We start from the raw sequence: 20,847 nt of genomic DNA, 5'->3' as shown, positions 1-20,847 counted from the left end.
CATCTGCATTGTGTGAACTGTCACTGGGAGGGTCAGTAGAACTGTGTGCTCTGTTTATCTTCAGTACATCGATATGAAGAAATACAGTAGTTAAAAAAATGTCAACATAGTAAGCTATCCATTATTTGAAAAATCCAAGGGCAGAGTCATCCGTGATAATTGTCACCAAGGAAGGTGGAGGATAGAAAGAATTGTACAGGAACAACTTCTGTCAGCTATCTGGTATGAAAAATTATGTGTGCATGCATGAATAATACAGATTTAATGCTCTAGATTCGACACTTTCTGAAGCCATCAGACCTGAAAGTACCACTAGAGAATTAATTTGTCTTATTTTATATAAGAAGACATAGGTATGGCTGCTTCCATGAGACATATCACCTTGAGACAGTGTTAGAAAAATGTGTATTTGAATACATGAGAAATGCTAGTTTAAAAGCAAAGTAGTATATAATGCATTTTATTCTATTAATCATATAGTAGAGAGGATTAATTCATGTTTAAATGTGAAGTAGTTTTGAAACTGCAGTATGGCTTGAAGCAAGCTGACCTTCGACCCTGGCAGATGCTAGCTTAGCAAGTTTTAATGTTTATGCTCTTCACAAGTGATTATCTGCTGGGTCAGGAAATTAAATGTGTGAAATAATGAAATCTTCTGCTCTTTCCTGCTGGGATGATTTGGCCTTGTATATGTGTTACTGAGATAGCACGCAGCTGGTAGGAATGTGTAACAGAGAACAAAGATGTGTATTAAAAGACTGAATCTGCTATTGTATTTGAACTGATATGAAACCTTGAAGAAGTAATTTTACAGAAAGACATTATGTCTGATCAGGTGGATAGCAAGGCCGTATTGTTACCAGAGGAAAACTTTTTTAAAATATACAGTATCAGCAGTTTTAATGAATAGAGGACTGTAAGCTAGAGTGATGTAGATGCCCTGTGACATACCACATCAGTAAGGTGGGCACAGCTTGAATGTTAAACCTATATAAAATTGTGTGCTTCCTGTTTCATGTTAGACAAAATTCTGTACTTGTACGTTTTTTGCCTCCTGGTATACACTAGTAAACTTTTGAATCTGAACCTCCTGTGTATTGAATTCTTGATTGTATTTAACAGTTTGGTCCTTCTTAGCTGGAATTCCCTCGGACAGCTGCAGATCAGAGTCTACCGGTGGTCGAATACTGTGCAGGAGAAGTTACCGAAATGGTTCTTCTTGGGTGAAAAGACCTCCGACTGAATTGTCATTTAAAGAGGCTGGCCACTTTCTGATCTGTGGCCGAAGAGCGGATATTGGACGATTCAATACCGGAGGCTCAGGTAGGAAGAATTTGCCTTTTTTCTGTTTTAGATCAGGGACTAGGTTACAGTATATTGTAGTCAAGATTTGTTTTGCAGATCAGGGACAAAAGGAAGTACTGTATATTTGGTCATAGATCAGGGTAACAGAATAAGGTAGGCAGTTATTCTAGATAAACTGTAAACAGGAACTAAGAATTTGATATCACGTGATAAAAAAGGGTTATGTAACATTTTCTTTGCCATAGGAAATCAGTGCACTAAAACATCGCGAGATCCGCCCCTAACCGAAAATGCCAAATACATGCAATCACAACGTTCCGATAACATTAGGTATTATACGAAATGGGTTAAAAAATATGAATTTGATGGTAAACTAGATAAAACTTCACTAGTTAAACTCCTTAAGCAGCTTAAATCTGATGCGGGAGGTCAGGCAAAAAAGCAACGCCAGTTAGGCATTCCTCAGGCACACAGGTGGATTGAGGAAGCAAATCGTAGAGAACAGAAGCTTAAAAATTCAAAAACATTGTTTTTAGACAAAGAAGATAATAACTTAGTAATAGCAACAGCTCCTCCTCCTCCTCCCTTGCCCCCTCCCTTACCCTTTTCAGGATATGAAGCGAGTGAATAGGCTGGTCCGCCTCCGTGTTATCCTGAAGTTTCAGCAAGACCACAACCATTTGTTAGAGATCCTATTGAAACTAGGTCCCGAACACGTAAAAAACATAGGGACACAGAATCATATCAAATACAGAGAAACCTACAGGATGAGAGTGAGGAAGAAATATGCCCACTTATAGAAGTTCCAAATCCTCAGGCAGGACAAAACCCAACACTCTTAGTATATAGACCATGGACACAGGAAGATATCCGGAAAGCTACTGAGGGAATCCCCCATCTGAAAGTTAATTTTACGAAATTTTTAGAAGATTTACAAGGCATGAGGTTGAGGTACCACTTGAATGGGGAAGAAGTAGAAAAAGTAGTAAGACAAATTATAGGTCCAGATTGGCACATGATTTGTGGCGCCTGGAATCCTCGTAATGCAGAGCTTAAACCACTCCCACATAGTGACGCAGAGTTAGACAACAGAGTAAATGGTCTAACAGACTGAATCTCTGAGAAATGGAAACCTAGAGCAGACTGGACTTGCATTAATCAATACATACAACAAGAAAATGAGACAATAGATGGGTACTATGCTAGATTATTAGAATGTTTTAATAATCACAGCGGTATGTCGGTTCCTGAGAACCAAACAAATGATTCACCGTATGAACAACAATTGAAAAATGCATTTTTGAAAGGTTGCATTGCACTTATTAGTAGCTTCATTACGAAGCGTATGATAGACCATCGAACAGGGAGGCTACAAGTCTTACTTGAATACGCTAGACATGCTGAAAGACATTTTAATAGTACAAAGAAAAAGAAGGCGCAAGTCTTCACTGCTGAAGACGGAGCTGAAGTATTTGTGTTACAGTCAGGTAAAAAGGGCAAGAAGAATGCCCAGGGAAACAAACAGTCTGACAAATGATCAGAAGATTTTGAAGAGAGGAAAAAGAGAGGTGAATGCTTCAAGTGCGGGAAAAAGGGACATCTAACAAGGGATTGTAAGCAAAACAAGAAGGTAATTACAGAAGATAAGGGAGATGAGGACTGACTATATGATAGTGAAGATACATCATGTGAAAGTCAGAAATCATCAGGAAAAGTTAATAAACAGAAAAAAAATGTAAATGTGATAGAAGGAGTAGAGGAAGTGCAAGTAGATATGGAGGATGAAGAAAGTGAAATTTTGGACTTAGCATTATTGAGCTTAGAACTCTACTTAGCAGATACGAAACCGGAAGTTACACTTCTGGTGGAGGGAAGGGAAGTCAAATTCCTGTGTGACTTAGGAGCGTCACAGACTTTGATACACCCCTCCAAGTTACCAGAACATTCCGAATCACCTGATTATATACTAGTGAAAGCAGCAAATGGACAGCTATACAGGGAACCACTTTCCCATGATATAGCAATAACTGACCCTGTTTCAGGTATGACCCAGAGAAGTAAAATTGTTGTTTCTGCAAAGTGTCCAGTAAACCTATTGGGCAGGGACCTTATGCAGATATTTGGCATAGCAGTAGTTCCAACTGTACAAGGTATGGAGGCACAGAGACAAATGGATACCTTTGTAGTGTGATCGGAGGGTGAAACGTTTTACTGGTACAGCCAGGACCTAGTCACGACTGGTCCAGGAGCAGTAACCAAGGAACTGATGAACGTAGCCATCAGTAAAGCCCCCTCCCTTGACACTGATCAACGGCATTTGTTACACTGTACTCTATATTACTGTACTACACCAGGACCTGATAGAGAGTATGAGCCAGAATTGTTCAGAAATCGTGCAACTAGACTAGTATTGCATACTTTGCACTGGGATACTGAGGGGAACAGTGTAGTTAGCTGTTCATTACCTCAAGAATTCCTTGCATTATATAGATCAAATCGATTACCACATGTCAGCCTGACAAAGAACAAAAGTGTAAAATGGGCAGACTTAGGAGAAAAAGTAACAAGATGGGAAAAACAGACTGATTTAGAACTATCACAACAAGGGATACAACTGATTAGCATTTTTATTAGAAGAAGAAGAAAAGGCCTTATGTGAAATTCCAACAAATCTTTGGTCAACAGGCAAGTCAGATGTAGGACTTATTCGAACAGCAGGACCAGTTACAATTATCCCAAAGTCAGCTTTTAGATCACAGAAAAGACAATACCCTTTGAGAAAGGATGCAGAAATAGGAATTAAGCCTATAATAGCAGCATTACTCAAAGAAGGAGTACTGGTAGAATTTCCTGATTCACCATGTAATACACCCCTATTTCCTGTTAAAAAAGCAAATGGGGAATGGCGGATGGTACAAGATTTACAAGCTGTAAATAATGCAGTAATACCTAGAGCACCTACGGTGCCAGACCCACATACCTTGTTAAACGATTTAGAACCACAACAGAAGTATTTCTCTGTGGTAGATATCAGCAATGCTTTCTTCTCAATACCTATACATCCTGATAGTCAATATTGGTTTGCATTTACATTTCAGGGTAAAAGGTATACATATACTCGACTACCACAGGGATATTGTGAAAGCCCAACAATATTTGCACAAGAAATGGCTAGCAACCTGGCAGGGTTTACCCCTCCAGGAGGTAGTCAAATTCTACTTTATGTAGATGACATCTTGCTAGCAGCCCCCACCCAGCAACAATGCAGGGAGGATACTGTAGTGTAATTAAAATTTTTAGCAACACAAGGACACAAAGTAAACAAAAGTAAGTTACAACTTTGGAGAAAACAAGTTAGATACTTGGAATATGTAATATCCAATGAAGGTAGAATATTAGACGAGGAAAGAAAAACAGCAATCTTGCAAGCACCCAAACCAACAACCAAGAAGGAAATGATGTCTTTCTTGGGTACAACTAATTTCTGTCGGAGCTGGATACCAAATTATGCTTTGGAATCTGCTCTACTGACTGACTTGATATATAAGACACCAATGGCAGCACAAGATATCTTACAATGGACACCCGAAGCAGAAACGGCTTTCTGCAGGTTGAAGCAGTTGATAGCTTCTTCATTAGTTTTAGGACTTCCGAATTATCACAAACGGTTCTTTCAGACCGTAGATTTCAAGCAAGGATATATAACGTCAGTATTGACGCAACAACATGGGGATAAGCAACGCCCCATAGCCTATTATTCGTCACAGTTAGATCCAGTGGCGCGATCTCTGCCCCACTGTGTACAAGCAGTAGTTGCAGCTGCAATGGCAGTACAGGCTTCGGCCTCAGTGGTGTTATTCCACCCCCTCACATTGAGAGTGCCTCATGCAGTTGCAATAATTTTACTGCAAGAAAAACTGGCATACCTTTCTCCTGTTAGACATCTTTCATGTATGACTATACTGCTGAGCCAACCTCATATGACAATTGAATGATGTACGACATTAAATCCATCAACATTACTTCCAACTCCTGCAGATGACACACCACACAGCTGCCTGCAGGAAATTGAACAGTTAGCTTTACCTAGACAAGATCTCACAGATATGCCCTTGGATAATGCCGAGGTGACATATTACGTGGACGGCTCATGCAGAAGGGGTCCTACAGGGAAGAATCTGGTAGGGTATGCAGTAGTTACAGACACTGAAATTTTAGAAGCCCAGTCCTTACCACATAACTTATCTGCACAAGCAGCAGAATTGATAGCTTTGACGAGGGCATGTACTTTAGCAAAAAACAAGTGTGTAAACATATATACTGATAGTCAGTATGCTTTTTCTACAGTACATGTATTTGCGCAACAATGGAAAAATAGAGGAATGATAACATCTAGTGGAAAACCTATTAATCATACGCAATTTATTTTGGAGTTATTAGAATCTATTCAGTTACCTACCAAAGTAGCTATTTATAAATGTGTAGCTCATACGAAACAACAGGATAAGATTTCAAAAGGCAATGCATGAGCTGATGCAGCTGCAAAGCAAGCAGCCTCAGACTCAGAAACTTTACTTTTGAATGAAGAATTACAACCCTCTGATATTTTAGATTTAGACATGTTAAAAACAATGCAGACGCTTACTACAAAAGCAGAAAAACAAAAATGGGTAAAACGAGGTGCAATTCTTGAGAATGGACTGTACATTTCCAAGGAGAGAAAACCGATATTGTCGTCTAATTTATTTAGATATGCAGCTTTGTTGAGCCATAGGCAGTGCCATGTCTCAAAAGGGGGGTTGGTACAGTTAGTAAACCGAATATTCCAAACATATGGATTCACAAATTACACACAAAAATTTTGTGCAGCTTGTCATACTTGTAACAAGCACCATGCACAAGGGGCATTTAAAACCAAGCAAGGAAGTTTTCCTATACCACCATACCCGTTCCATACTATTTGTATGGATTTCATAGAATTGAATAAGTGTGAAGGGAAAAAGTTTTGTTTAGTTATTGTAGACATGTTTTCCAAATGGGTAGAAGCTTTTCCAACCAAAAACCCGGATGCAGCAACAGTGGCAAAAGCCCTGATAAAAGAAGTCATCCCTAGATTTGGCATTCCGGAAAGGATTTATAGTGACAACGGCACTCATTTCGTAAATCAGACAATCCAGCAACTTGGGAGATTTTTTGGTATCTCCTTAAAGAACCATTGTGCCTACCACCCACAGTCAGCAGGACTGGTGGAAAGGTACAATGGTACCCTCAAAAATAAGCTAAGGAAGCTAGTTGAGGAGACTCAGAAGAATTGGATACACTGTCTGCCTTTGGCACTGCTGAGTATGAGAACAGTTCCAAATGTAAAGGGTTTGACTCCCTTTGAAATGGTTTTTGGGAGAGCATATTATGTGCCTCAGTGGAAAGATCTCATGCCTGCAGAGCAAGAGGCTGACAGTTCATTAGCTAGTTATATGAGGAAACTGTTAACAAATACATCTGTTTTGCAGTTTAACTCTTTTTCAGATAAGGAACAGACCAGACCGGTGGAAGCAGTCTTGGCCCCAGGGACGTTTGTATGGCTGAAAGTGATGAAAAGGAAGAATTGGGTGAGTCCAAAGTGGGAAGGACCGTACCAGGTTCTGTTTGCAACACCTACTGCAGTTAGAGTGGCCGAGAGGACGTTCTGGGTTCATTTGACACACTGCAAACCGGTAAAGAACTTTCAACTTGATAAAAACTTTGTGACTGATACACAACCAGACCGAGATGGCCAAAAACAAAGCGAATAGAAATTTAGATCATCCCCAGAGATGTTGCATAATCATTTTGTTGAGTGTACATTTATTGACTGTAATTGTGACAATTTTCCTCTTGTTGTGGTTTATCCTACACACAACCACACAAGTGAAAGTGGGAAGGCGTGATGAAACGTCTATAGACTGGCATCCAAATTTTTAACACATACCTAGCCATGAAACGTGCATATGCAGAGACTATGAACATTTTAAATTGCTGGGTTTGTACAGCTATACCTACAGCATATGGAGGACTGATAATGTCCGCTGTCCCTTTGGGGATAAATGAGACTTGGGAGAATTTACTCTTCGACACAGGAACTGTGAGATCACAGGATAATATAGCTTTATTTTTACCTGTCACACAAAAAGGAATTGTATGTTTTTATAAAAATGATACCCTCCAGGTGGGCTGGAGCAATTGTAATATAACCATATCTTACCGATGTTATATTAAGAATAGTAATGGCAATACTTTTTGCAATACTAATTATGACTCATATTTGAACTCATTGAAAACAACCATGAATGACATTCGCAAGAATCCAGTTTTGTTTAAACAATTGTCAGTTATAGATCAGAAAACGTTTCATGCAGGGCTGATGCGTATTAGTACTAAAGTAGAAAACTGTTATTTTATTTGTGGGAAAAAGGCATATAAATGGTTACCTGAGAATTGGTCCGGCAGTTGTTTTTTGGGTTATTTGGTTCCAGCAATAAGACATACTGCAGAATTACCTTTGGGTAAGATACGAAACGTGAGAGAAGCAGCTCGAAAACCTGAAGGTCCAGTTGAAAAACCTGTGAATCCAGTTGGAAAGATCGAAGCTGGCTGGAAAGATCATTATGCCGTGAAAGACAAAAGCAAATTGACTCATATGGACTTGAGTGACAGTGTTATATCTTGGGCAGGAATATTCCCAGCCTATGGAGCAGTCAAATCAATCTGGGAGCTGAGGAAGTTGTCAAAACCTCTCGAAGTAATGAGTAATGCAACTTTTTCTGCCCTAGAACTGGTGACTGATGAACTGAATGCAATGAGAACTGTTCTGCTACAAAATCAAATGGCTCTTGACTTCACCCTAGCGGCGAGAGGTGGTGCGTGCGCGCTTATCAAAGAAGAATGCTGTGCGTATATACCAGATAACAGGCATGAAATTAATAATCACCTAGAGGTAATTCAGCAAGTATCAGCCATGACTGAACCAGGCCCAAACCCACCGACGGACTTTTTCCAGAATCTGTTTGGGGGGTGGGGTTCCATCCTAATGAATATTCTGATTGCCATTTGTGTGGGTATACTCCTAATAGGAGCATGTGTTTGCTGTGGAATTTCCTGCATGAAAAGATTAATCAAAGATTTTATTGATGTATCTGTTACTGAAACTTTGTACCAAGATATTGAGATTGAAAAATTGATCTCAGATGACATTTTTTCTGAAGTATAAATTGAATGACTCACCTAGCTGAAAATCCTATGTGGAAGAAGTTGGGAGATGAAATGACACTATGCATACTTCAAAATAGAATAAAAAGCATTAATAGGGGGAAAATGTTAGAAAAATGTGTATTTGAATATATGAGAAATGCTAGTTTAAAAGCAAAGTAGTATATAATGCATTTTATTCTATTAATCATATAGTAGAGAGGATTAATTCATGTTTAAATGTAAAGTAGTTTTGAAACTGCAGTATGGCTTGAAGCAAGCTGACCTTCGACCCTGGCAGATGCTAGCTTAGCAAGTTTTAATGTTTATGCTCTTCACAAGTGTTTATCTGCTGGGTCAGGAAATTAAATGTGTGAAATAATGAAATCTTCTGCTCTTTCCTGCTGGGATGATTTGGCCTTGTATATGTGTTACTGAGATAGCACGCAGCTGGTAGGAAAGTGTAACAGAGAACAAAGATGTGTATTAAAAGACTGAATCTGCTATTGTAATTGAACTGATATGAAACCTTGAAGAAGTAACTTTACAGAAAGACATTATGTCTGACCAGGTGGATAGCAAGGCCGTATTATTACCAGAGGAAAACTGTTTTAATATATACAGTATCAGCAGTTTTAATGAATAAAGGACTGTAAGCTAGAGTGATGTAGATGCCCTGTGACATACCACGTCAGTAAGGTGGGCACAGCTTGAATGTTAAACCTATATAAAATTGTGTGCTTCCAGTTTCATGTTAGACAAAATTCTGTACTTGTACGTTTTTTGCCTCCTGGTGGACACTAGTAAACTTTTGAATCTGAACCTCCTGTGTATTGAATTCTTGATTTTATTTAACAGACAGACATAAGGTAAAGATGTCATGACTATAAGAAGAGAAAAGACTTTGGCTTGAAGAAAATGATATATTTCTATGGGGTGTTGTGTGCTGCATAACCTCGTGTCCAAGCTGCAGCCTATAAATGTAGGTCTGAAGTTGATACTTGGAAAGATTCACCATTCCCACAGAAAGGAACAAGCCAATCACAGATTCCCACCCTGTCATTAGGTCCCACTATGTAAATACTTTGGCTCTCTGAAGTCACAAATATACTATTGCCATACATATACAATTGGTAAACACTCTATTGGCTGTGGTGAAGATAAATGAAACAGCCTGGAACTGACAATGACTGTTACTAACTTTGAACTTTAGAAGCCTGCTAGACCCCTTCTTAATCATGCTGTGGAGACAGAAGTTTTGGAAATCCAAACAATTCCAATCTCCTTCTGCTAAAAAGGAAAAGCTCAATGTACTATGGCCATTCAGTATGTTTATTTGGAGACAACTGGATTCATGACACTTAAGTCCAACACTGGCCTAATGTCCTTTTGTCTACTTGATATTAAAATAATGCAGACACTCCTTGGACTGATGTGGCCTTTTTAATTGCCCCCTTGCTTAGGAGACATAAGATCTATGTTTTTTTTTGACTGAGTGGGATATTTGGCAGGAAAGGGGATACAGAAACTTGGGTTGAAAGGAAGGGCACTTTGTAATCCTTAGTTATAATTGTCTTCACCCATCTATCCTTTGATTTCCAGTTTGACAAAAATGGAAGGAGACATGACCCCTACTGCCACAAGAGGGAAACAGCCCATCAGGGCCTCAAGGGTGTTAATGGGTACTGGTAAAATGTAGCTGTTCAATAACTGCTGAAAACCCCTGTTAATAGGACCCAGTGGTTTCTCTAGGGGTTAATTCAATTGTCATGGTTCTTCCTTCTTCAATATCTATACATTATACATTTTATACATTTTATACATATGTATTTTTTAGACACACATATATACACATCTTTTATATCATACATTATTATATTATTATATATTATTATATATTATTATTATTATATTTTATTTATAGATACACCACCTATTTATACATGATATACACACAGTTATATCATATAAATTATACTTTTTATCATGTTTATATGTTTATATATATTTTTTATGTGGTCATTTTATAGCAGCTTTGACAATGTATCTTGGTTGAATACAACTTTAAATTTCCTTAAATGGATGACATCATTAATTGAGAGTTAATTGAGTATACAAGTATATAAGCAACAGAGTGTTTTATATCTATGTCTGCTGAAGCAACTAGGGTTGTGAAAGCGCTCACCTCTCTTTTATACATTTAGTTTGTTTGTTTAAATAAAGACATTATTGTGTGGTACCCGGTATAGTGTTGTTTTTATAGACATTCCGTTTTTATATACTGGGTTTTACCTGATAGCTGTTTTTTGTTTGTTATATATTTCTTCCTAGACTTCTATTTTGTGGCTGTTGCTGAGGCCTACTTTTCTATATTTTGCAAAGCATGCATCGAGAAGGTTGAAAATTAACTTCAACAACCATGAGAGTCTTACTGTCTTTTTTCATGTTCTCCATCTGAGTATTGACCTCCTGCCCAAACAACACAAGTTTTTGGAATGGGGCCTTCATATAGGTCACTTTTTCATTGTCAGCAGAGCTGGTCAGTTGATGCTATATCTGTCAGCAAACTGCAGTCACAGCTCCTGTGACTCTAGCAGAAATTTTGGTGGCAGTATATCAAACCCACATAATAAGGTTCACCATGATGGATAGTGTTGCAAGTTGGGATAGCGACTTGTCTTTAATAGCTTTGTTAGGCAACTGCCTTATGGTTTAGTGAATTTCATTAGATATTACTCTTTAAAATTCCACCATACAGACAAGGTAACAGGCTGGTGACAAAGGTAATGTGCAGGAAGCTTTCACACACTTCTCTAAGAGGTCCACCACCCTGGAATCTTTATTTGTTGGGTGAACCACAGAGTTCTAATGTGTAAGAACTCTCTTTGGAACAGCTGGTGATATCAAATATGTAATTTAAGAGACTGTGACCAGAAATTCTATTGTCTGAAAAGGTACAATATTAGTTTCACTTTTTTAGAGACTGGAGCTAGGAAAACTAGTCCTCCCAGGCAGAATTAGTGGTTAACTTTAAAATGTCAGCCAACAGTGTGGGCAGCCAAGAAAACGTTGAGGGTGATCTGAAAACCTTCATTAGCATCTGCTGTGAGAAGGACATGGGGTCAGTGGGCTTGCACCCCCCCCCCAAATCCACCATCTTCAGGACCTTCCCAAATATGGGGTTAACTGTGTAAATGCAGGAGAATTAGTGTCATCCTCATTATGTAAATCAGCTGTAGAAGGGATTCTGCAAGCAAGTCCAAATGCTGCCTCAGTGTTTGAAGAAAAGGTAGAGTTTCTGTTAGGGGCTGAAATAACCTAAGGGAATTGCAGAAGGATTTGGATGTCTGTGTTAGTTACAGCATGTGTGGTCTGAAGCTCAAAAACAGGCACATCTGAGGTAGTGAACAATACTGCTATCACAAATGGATATCAGCAAAAATAACGATTGATGCTAGCTTAGAATCAAAACTGGTGCTATCAGCTACATCAACCCCAAAGTAACTGGAGTCGGACTTTCCAGACATCTAGAGTAAAGGCCAAGATGTTGGCGCCAAATATTGATAGACAAAAGTTCAGGATGCTGGCTTGAGTCTAAACAACAATCCTGAAATCACCAGCTGGGTCAAGATTACTGCCATTAGCGATGTGAAGACACTGTGATGTTGAAAATTCAACTACATCATAGCCAAAACAATTCACATAAACTGACAATAATATCTTGTCATCTGACACAGGATGGCCATTCTAAAGATACCTACATCTTTGGGGCTGGTGTCAAAAATATGAAACTCATGAGGAAAATATTGGTTCCCTGGGTTGGGGAGCAAATGTAGAGGTCAATTCTCTGTCATCTGCTGAAAACATGGAAGATAATGTGGTACAAGAAAAATGATTTAAAAAATGTACTCTGGAAGACTGGAAACCCAAAAAACATGAAAGCAACTTCCTGGTATTCTTTTGAAGCTTTCCCTTAAGTCTTTGTAAGTTTTAACTAATCTAACTGATAGAAGGGTTTCAGCAATTAAGTAAACAACAGGGTGACATGTAGGAGTGAAGCTGGAGGTCTGCTTGCAGCACGTTCGTAGAGTACCATATTGGTAGCTAATAGTTATGCTCTCTGTACCAGCATTTTTTTTAATTAGAACTGCAGTCTCTGTTATTGGTTAGTGCTGCTGTCACTCTTATGGTTTAGATTTGTTATTTGTTACTTTTAGATCAATGATGTTGCATCATACCTTACAAAAATCCTTGGTTTTGCCTAACATTGTAATGGAGATGTCGCTTAGAGAGCAGTACTTAATGGGATAGGAGGTCAGCATGATGACTGTGGGGGGGTGAGTTAGTGGGGGCAGCAGCCTTCGAGCTATGACTACAAATTTGAATATCCTGGCTACACCCCTCCTCTTCCTCAGGAGATGAATTAGCCACAGGAGAAAAAGCTGAAGATTAAGAGCACATCATGACTGGAGAAACTGACTTCCAAATAATCTCTACAAGAACAATTTTTCTGCAAGGTCCATGCTTTTTGAAGCCACCTCATTACCAGAAAAGAGACACATGACCACTTCAGAACCTTAGTCTCCATTTTAATAGTTTCAAAAGCTGAGTCTTTAGTTGGCTTTGGGACCAAAGGTTCAGATGGACTTGAGGTTGAAGAAGGAGTACTAGGCTGAGCAGAAACTTTTGAATCTGTTATTTGTTCTGGAAAGGATTTCTGAAGAGTAAACGTTAATATATATACATATATCTATATATATATATATATATATATATATATATATATATATATATATATATATGTATATATATATATATATATATATATATATATATATATATATATATATATATATATATGTGTGTGTATATATATATATCTATATATATATATATATATATATATATATATATATATATATATATATATATATATGGGTCTACCTGACTTGGTCGACATGTCATATAATCGACTGTTTATTTGGTCGACAGTTCATTTGATCGACAAGCATTTGTCCCCTCCCCCAATGTTGTGCGACCCTGGAGTTGATATATATAGTTATGGGGGTGTGGGGCACAGCCCCCACATTAGTGTGGGGCAAGCCCCCCACCTAAAATGCTTGTTGATCATATGAACTGTCGACCAAATAAACAGTCGATTATGTGAAATGTCGACCAAGTCAGGTAGATCCATATATATATATATATATATATATATATATATATATATATATATATATATATATATATATTATACCATGGTGGATAAAACAGCAAAGTTCATAGCAAACTGAACACCTAAAAGGTTGTCTCTAAGCAAATCTCACACACTGTATGTCCCTATCCCTGTCCTGTAAAGAGATTTTATCTCTTCTGACATACTTGTAAAACCCATGCTCCATTTTTAAACTAGGATGGTTCACCAAAACAGAAATTAGTGAGTTAAAATTAATCAGATTAACAAGTTCCACTAAAACAGACTAGAAAAAAAACAAAACTCTCTTTCCCATTTTAAATGAAAATTGGAAAAGAAGGCGAATAAAATATGAATACTCCTATACAGACACACACACACACACACACACACACACACACACACACACACACACACACACACACACACTGTATACATAAACACAAAGGCTTGGTATAGCCTATGAAAATATGCACACAAAAGATCTGCAAAAAACAGCAACACTGTTATGAAGGTCTAGCTTAAAGTGAGAAAAAGATCAATCATTCTGGCAGGATTTTTGTTGGCAGGAATATAAGGCTAAAACACTAAATGATACCGTCACCAAGTAGTAAACAATGACAAAAGTGATAATTTCACTTACTACCCTTCCTTTGGGAAATAAATAAGGGAAATCAGTCTGAGGCCATTTCAAAAAGTCTCAGCAATTTTACAACCAACAAAGAACTGGTGAGGAAGAACAACACAGTGTATTACAGGAGACCGGGGAATGCTTAGTAGTTGTAATGCCACTTCTTTTTCCAATATGTTATTGAGGTTAGGTTTACTTTTCTCAGAACAGTGCAGTTCAACATTCATCTGTAAAGTAAGCATTCTTCTTCTTCTGCTTCCAGGAAAGCATCTCCCTTTGTTACGAAAGTAAGGTGTACCCACAGACGGCTTTAAGCATCAGCAAACCCTACAGTCACTGCCCCCCAAACACAGCAATTTTGTAACATGTCAGTCAAACCAACAAAAGCTAGGCTGGCAATTTGTGTAGTTAATACACCAGTTGGGTAATAACTCTTATTTATACCACCTTTAAAATTCAAAGATATTTCTGGTTATAGTAACAATGTTTTATCAACAACAGACTTTACAATTTCATTAAATATTTTACCATTGACATAGTTCTGGCTTATTTAAACCTTGCTAGTGGACATTTATTCCACTAAAACTAATAACATAGTCAGCTTTAGGTGTGTATAATAACGGTGGCTGCAAGTGGGCCCCCTTAAACATCCTTGAATGTTAGGGGGCCCCACAAAAGCTGCTGCTGATTGAGAAAAATGCAATCAGCACCCCGGTGTGACTGATCTCAGTGCAAACCTTGGATATGAAGAAGAGCTGATGCTTCCATTCTTATGGTTTTCTTTTTAGAGAGTTTTATAAATACTGGCTGAACACCATATACTACAACTTTCAACTTCTTTGTGGAGGAATTCAGCGCAAATCAATAATAGCAGAATAAGGCTCAAAATCAGGAACAAGTTTTAAATATTACTCTAATTCAGTTAAAAACTTAACAGTATAACACCTTTTGGATCAATTTCATTTTTTGGAAAATAAGTATAAAACTCTGATGTCTGGATTCATTGATTTACAAGCAAATCAAACTTTTTTTTACAAAGGACAGAGCAAAATTATGAGAAAAATCATGGAGGGTCTGTGAAGTCAGGGACAGTAACAGGTTTGCATTGCTCCTCACTGAGGTAAAAAAAGTGACTTACCCCTGTTGCTGTTTGACGACTGCTAAATGGCAGTCACTGATCACATGTAACAGTGCCAGTGTTGCACAACGTATTGCCACTTGCTGATATAAGTACAAAACTAGTATTGCTGCGATTTATGCATGTGTCTGTGTGAGTGTGTGTGTGTGTGTGTGTGTGTGAGTGTGTGTGTGTGTGTGTGTGTGTGTGTGTGTGTGTGTGCGTGTGTGTGTACAGAAAGCTGCTGTAGGTTATGGGGGGTTTATTTCTTCTTTAATTTTCATCACAGTCAAACCTTAGAGATGTGCACATGAGCTTTTAGCTTGTGTTTGGGTTGAGGATAGTGTGGTTGTTGTTTCTTTTACCTTTCTCACAGACCTCACAGGTGTATAAAGACAGTTACTATAGCTTGTGCAGGAACAGTTTTCTGTCTAGGAGCAATAAAGTGAAATACATTCCTGTAATCATTATGTTTTCATTTCCGCACAATCACACCTCAAACACATATACAGGTAGCTGCCTTTGGCAGTTTGGGTTGAGGAATGAGTAGGCATGCTTTGTATGTGTATGTCAGCAGTCACTTGAAATACATGACTGTGGCAATTTGAACCTCTGCTTTCATCCCAGTCTAATACCAGAGGGATGCACAGTCAGTCTTTTTGGGGTGATTAGGGAGGCAGGCAGTTCCCAGATTGAGGCTGTGTATCCAGACAACAACTGGCGTGTTAGTTTATTGAGAGCTACTATTATGTCATCTTTGAACATTAAGCCTTGGGTACAACTTATGTCTTCCTTGAATGGACAAAAAAATACAGTTTAATTTTTTTTCTTACTCGTGTTTTATTTATTTATTTATTTTAGGTCAGCATTGGATTAAAAGGTTGGGAAAATACTCTTAAATTCATCCCAGAACATCTATATCCCAATGGCTTTTTGGTCCCTGACTTATTGAAGCTATTTCCTAAACGGTTATTACTGTCCTTACTTTGTCAGGAAAGGTGTGTTGAAAAGATGCAAGGAAAACCAAAGCTGAACTCCAGCATTATTTCTTTCCTTAATCATAACTTTTGTTCAAGCCATCACTCACTGGATGAAAAGGTTGTATAAAAAGAAAAAAAATTAAAGTGCACTTCAGAGCATGTAGGAAGTTATGACTGCTTGCAAAAGCTGAATACTAAGGCAAAATCTGAGAAAAGGAAGAAGAAGAAGAAGAAGAAGATGATATGCATGGTAATAGGAGCCCGGGGGGGGGGATAGGGGAAGATTGGAGTGAGTGCGTGTGTGTGTGTGTGTGTGTGTGTGTGTGTGTGTGTGTGTGTGTGTGTGTGTCTGTGTGCGCATGTGTGTGTGTGTGCATTCATGTGCGTGTGTGTGTGTCTGTGCGCGCGCGTGTGTATGCATTCGTGTGTGTGTGTGTCTGTGTGCACGCGTGTGTGTGTGCATTCATGTGCGTGTGTGTGTCTGTGTGTGTGTGGTGTGTGTGTGTGTGTCTGTGTGCGCGTGTGTGTGTGCATTCATGTGCGTGTGTGCGTCTGTGTGCGCACGCGTGTGTGTGCATTCGTGTGTGTGTGTGTGTGTGTGTGTGTGTGTGTGTGTGTGTGTGTGTGTGTGCGTGTGTGTGTGTGTGTTTGTGTGTACAGAAAGCTGCTGTAGGTTATGGGGGGTTTATTCCTTCTTTAATTTTCATCACAGTCAAACCTTAGAGATGTGCACATGAGCTTTTAGCTTGTGTTTGGGTTGAGGATAGTGTGGTTGTTGTTTCTTTTACCTTTCTCACAGACTTCACAGGTGTATAAAGACAGTTACTATAGCTTGTGCAGGAACAGTTTTTTGTCTAGGAGCAATAAAGTGGAATACATTCCTGTAATCATTATGTTTTCATTTCCTCACAATCACACCTCAAACACATATACAGGTAGCTGCCTTTGACAGTTTGGATTGAGGAATGAGTAGGCATGCTTTGTATGTGTATGTCAGCAGTCACTTGAAATACATGACTGTGGCAATTTGAACCTCTGCTTTCATCAAAGTCTAATACCAGAGGGATGCACAGTCAGTCTTTTTGGGGTGATTAGGGAGGCAGGCAGTTCCCAGATTGGGGCTGTGCATCCAGACAACAACTGGCTTGTTAGTTTATTGAGAGTTACTATTATGTCATCTTTGAACATTAAGCCTTGGGTACAACTTATGTCTTCCTTGAAAGGACAAAAAAATACAGTTGAATTTTTTTTCTTACTCATGTGTTTTATTTATTTATTTATTTTAGGTCACCATTGGATTAAAAGGTTGGGAAAATACTCTTAAATTCATCCCAGAACATCTATATCCCAATGGCTTTTTGGTCCCTGACTTATTAAAGCTATTTCCTAAACGGTTATTAATGTCCTTACTTTGTCAGGAAAGGTGTGTTGAAAAGATACAAGGAAAACCAAAGCTGAACTCCAGCATTATTTCTTTCCTTAATCATAACTTCTGTTCAAGCCATCACTCACTGGATGAAAAGGTTGTATAAAAAGAAAAAAAATTAAAGTGCACTTCAGAGCATGTAGGAAGTTATGACTGCTTGCAAAAGCTGAATAGTAAGGCCAACTCTGAGAAAAGGAAGAAGAAGAAGAAGAAGAAGATGATATGCATGGTACGGGGAGCCCGGGGGGGGGGGGAAAGGGGAAGATTGGAGTGAGTGTGTGTGTGTGTGTGTGTGTGTGTGTGTGTGTGTGTGTGTGTGTGTGTGTGTGTCTGTGTGCGCATGTGTGTGTGCATTCATGTGCGTGTGTGTGTCTGTACGCGCGCGCGTGTGTATGCATTCGTGTGTGTGTGTGTGTGTGTGTGTGTGTGTGTCTGTGTGTGTGTCTGTGTGTGCGCGTGTGTGCGCATTCATGTGCGTGTGTGTGTCTCTGTGTCTGAGTGCGCGTGTGTGTGTGTGCATTCATGTGCGTGTGTGTGTCTGTGTGCACGCGTGTGTGTGTGTGTGTGTGTGTGTGTGTGTGTGTGTGTGTGTGTGGTGTGTGTGTTGGGCATGGCTGTAACAGTAGGCTTAGGGCACCATTTCACCTAAGTCCAGACCTACACATACAGTTGCTGCAATGTATCATTGTTGCAACTAAATGTCAGTAACTGTAAATGCCCCTCTGTAAGATGGACCATCATAGTGTGGTTCATAGGATTGTTGTAATGTGAGAGAACTGGAGCTATAGGCCATTCTGTGCATGAACTAAAATGTTGCTTAGGAGGGGTGGCAGTAACAGGATTGATATATAGATTGGAAGTGTCTATTGGGCATCCAACATGACATTTGCTGGGGGCTCCCAAAATGCTAACACTGGCCCTGGGTGTACCTGGACTTCCTAACCATTATTTTACTAGAACTGTATTCTAATAACATTTGCAAGTGTTTACTGAAGCTAGAATTTCATTTTGACTTGATCTAAGTTCTCACCTTGATGAAGAGGCTGGCTCTGTCGTTTGCCGCTGTACACGAGGCTGCTTAATGACCTGCTCCTTCATTGCATTCTGGACCTCCGCTGGGATATCTGGGGAGGTGTGGCTGATCTTCAAAGCAGCCTCACTGAGTTGTACAGCAGGCTTCCCATTTTGCTTGATTTCCTTTTTCTCATCTGTTTCCACCACCTCTGTTGGACCACACGGTACTGTACTTGGAACGATGTTATTTGCATGGCAGGTTAGAGGTTTGCTTCTCCAGAAAGGCCAACACAGCTTCCAAAAGACAAACAAAGAGACTACCAACAGGGCAAGCCCACAAAAACTGACGACTACAGCAAGCAGACTGACCGAGAGATCTACAAACAGCCAAAAGGTAAAGGAAAACAGACAGCATGACAGACGAACAGAGGAGAAAAGAGAGAAAGAGGAAAAGAGGTATGAGAAAGCATGAACGATTCCAAAAACTTAAGACAGTTATGCACACCATCATTATTTTCTTTCTGGTGGTGAAACCTGTGGGCCTTTGCCCGACATCTGACACAGGAACTCACAGAAGCTAAAACACAGTTATCAACTCCTAACCTTTCCATAAAATGATATGCTGAAACATTTTGTCACAGCAGAAAGAGAACACTGTAAAATATTTACTGAAATTGCACTATTATAGGACCATAACACTTAACAAACATGGTAGTATCATCTAAATTTGCATAAGCACTGCATTTACTAAATGTGAAGCCATGATCTGTTTTCTCTTGTTTTATAAATGTGAAACTATAGTCTGATTTTCACAGGTTTTGTAAATTCAATATTGTGATGTAGCTGTATGACAGTATATTGCCATCTTAAGCTCATTCTGGTATAAGGTTGGAGAGATGACATTCAGTCTCAGAACCTTCCTTCATATAGCAATAAATAAATCTAAAAGCCTAACTGACATCAGAGACATGAATCTTAATAAAATGGAATAGGGAACTTGGCTTTTAATACATGTGACATAAATATGCTGATTTAGTCAGGATTAGATTTTCAGATTATTTCTTTAAAATACATTACGGAAACTAAAATCTACAAAAGAGAAAAGATATATGTTATCAGCTGTTATGTTAAGCTGTGTCTGAATTAAAAAAAAGAAAGAAACGTAACCTACAACTTAAGTGTCAGACTGATGCTATATATTTTAAGTGCAGTTTAATATAACTTTCTCAAATGATTCAGACCATTGGCATTGTTTTAGGTATACTTCCATTGCAAATTTGGAATGTAACTGGGAAATACCAGAAGTGCCCTTATAACTAAAGGTGGAAATGTCTCTTTTCATGTTCAGATCAGACATTATTAAAACTTTGAAAAAACAAATATCAGCATTCCCTTGAAATCAAATGTACCCCTAATCTGTACAAAGTAAGGATTTTACAAATGGGAATTTCCTTGTAAATTTTAACTTTGATTATCAAAACTCTACTTACAATGCACATAATTTTCTGTTAAAACTATGATTTATTGCAAGAAAAGAGAAACTTTGTGATTATATGACGTTACATTAAAGTGTCGTAAGCATACAACGGAGTCGAGCCTCTTCTTCTTCTCTAGTGCCTTTGTTTGTAGTTGGACTGTTTTCGGCACTTGCCCATGTTTTTTTTTTTTTCGAGTCTTTTGGGATGGAAGTGGAGGAGGCACCAGCGACTTCTATACGTTCGGAGGTGGTAGGTGGCAACTCTGATAAGATAGACAGACTAACTAACCAGTTATCACAGCTAATCGAGCTGTTGACGCCTACAGCCCACCCCTCGCCGACGTCATCGTCTGGAGTGCCAGGAAACCAGGAAACATTAATGAGGAGAGTAAACAGCGCGAATGGCGCGAAAGGAGCAGCTACACGAGTGCTGTTTGGAAATAACTTTAAACCTTTTTCAGACAATCTACCAGGCACCT

The 20,847-nt window shown here is 38.8% G+C and overlaps 1 protein-coding gene across 1 annotated transcript in view; it reads right to left on the bottom strand.

Annotated features, from left to right (window-relative positions):
- The window catches only part of SYT10 (synaptotagmin 10), a 305,614-nt gene that overhangs the window by 225,850 nt on the left and 58,917 nt on the right, over nucleotides 1-20,847 (bottom strand). The window contains exon 2 of the mRNA XM_044087458.1: nucleotides 18,908-19,268. Within this exon, the coding sequence (XP_043943393.1) occupies nucleotides 18,908-19,268 (361 nt within the window). The remainder of the gene's footprint in view (nucleotides 1-18,907; nucleotides 19,269-20,847) is intronic.

This window comes from Protopterus annectens, chromosome 11.part0 (genome assembly GCF_019279795.1).
Source record: "Protopterus annectens isolate FY-2018-M chromosome 11.part0, PAN1.0, whole genome shotgun sequence".
Taxonomy (NCBI): Eukaryota; Metazoa; Chordata; order Ceratodontiformes; family Protopteridae; genus Protopterus; species Protopterus annectens.
Note: the sequence above shows the minus strand (reverse complement) of the source record. Positions and strands in the feature narration are given on the sequence as shown.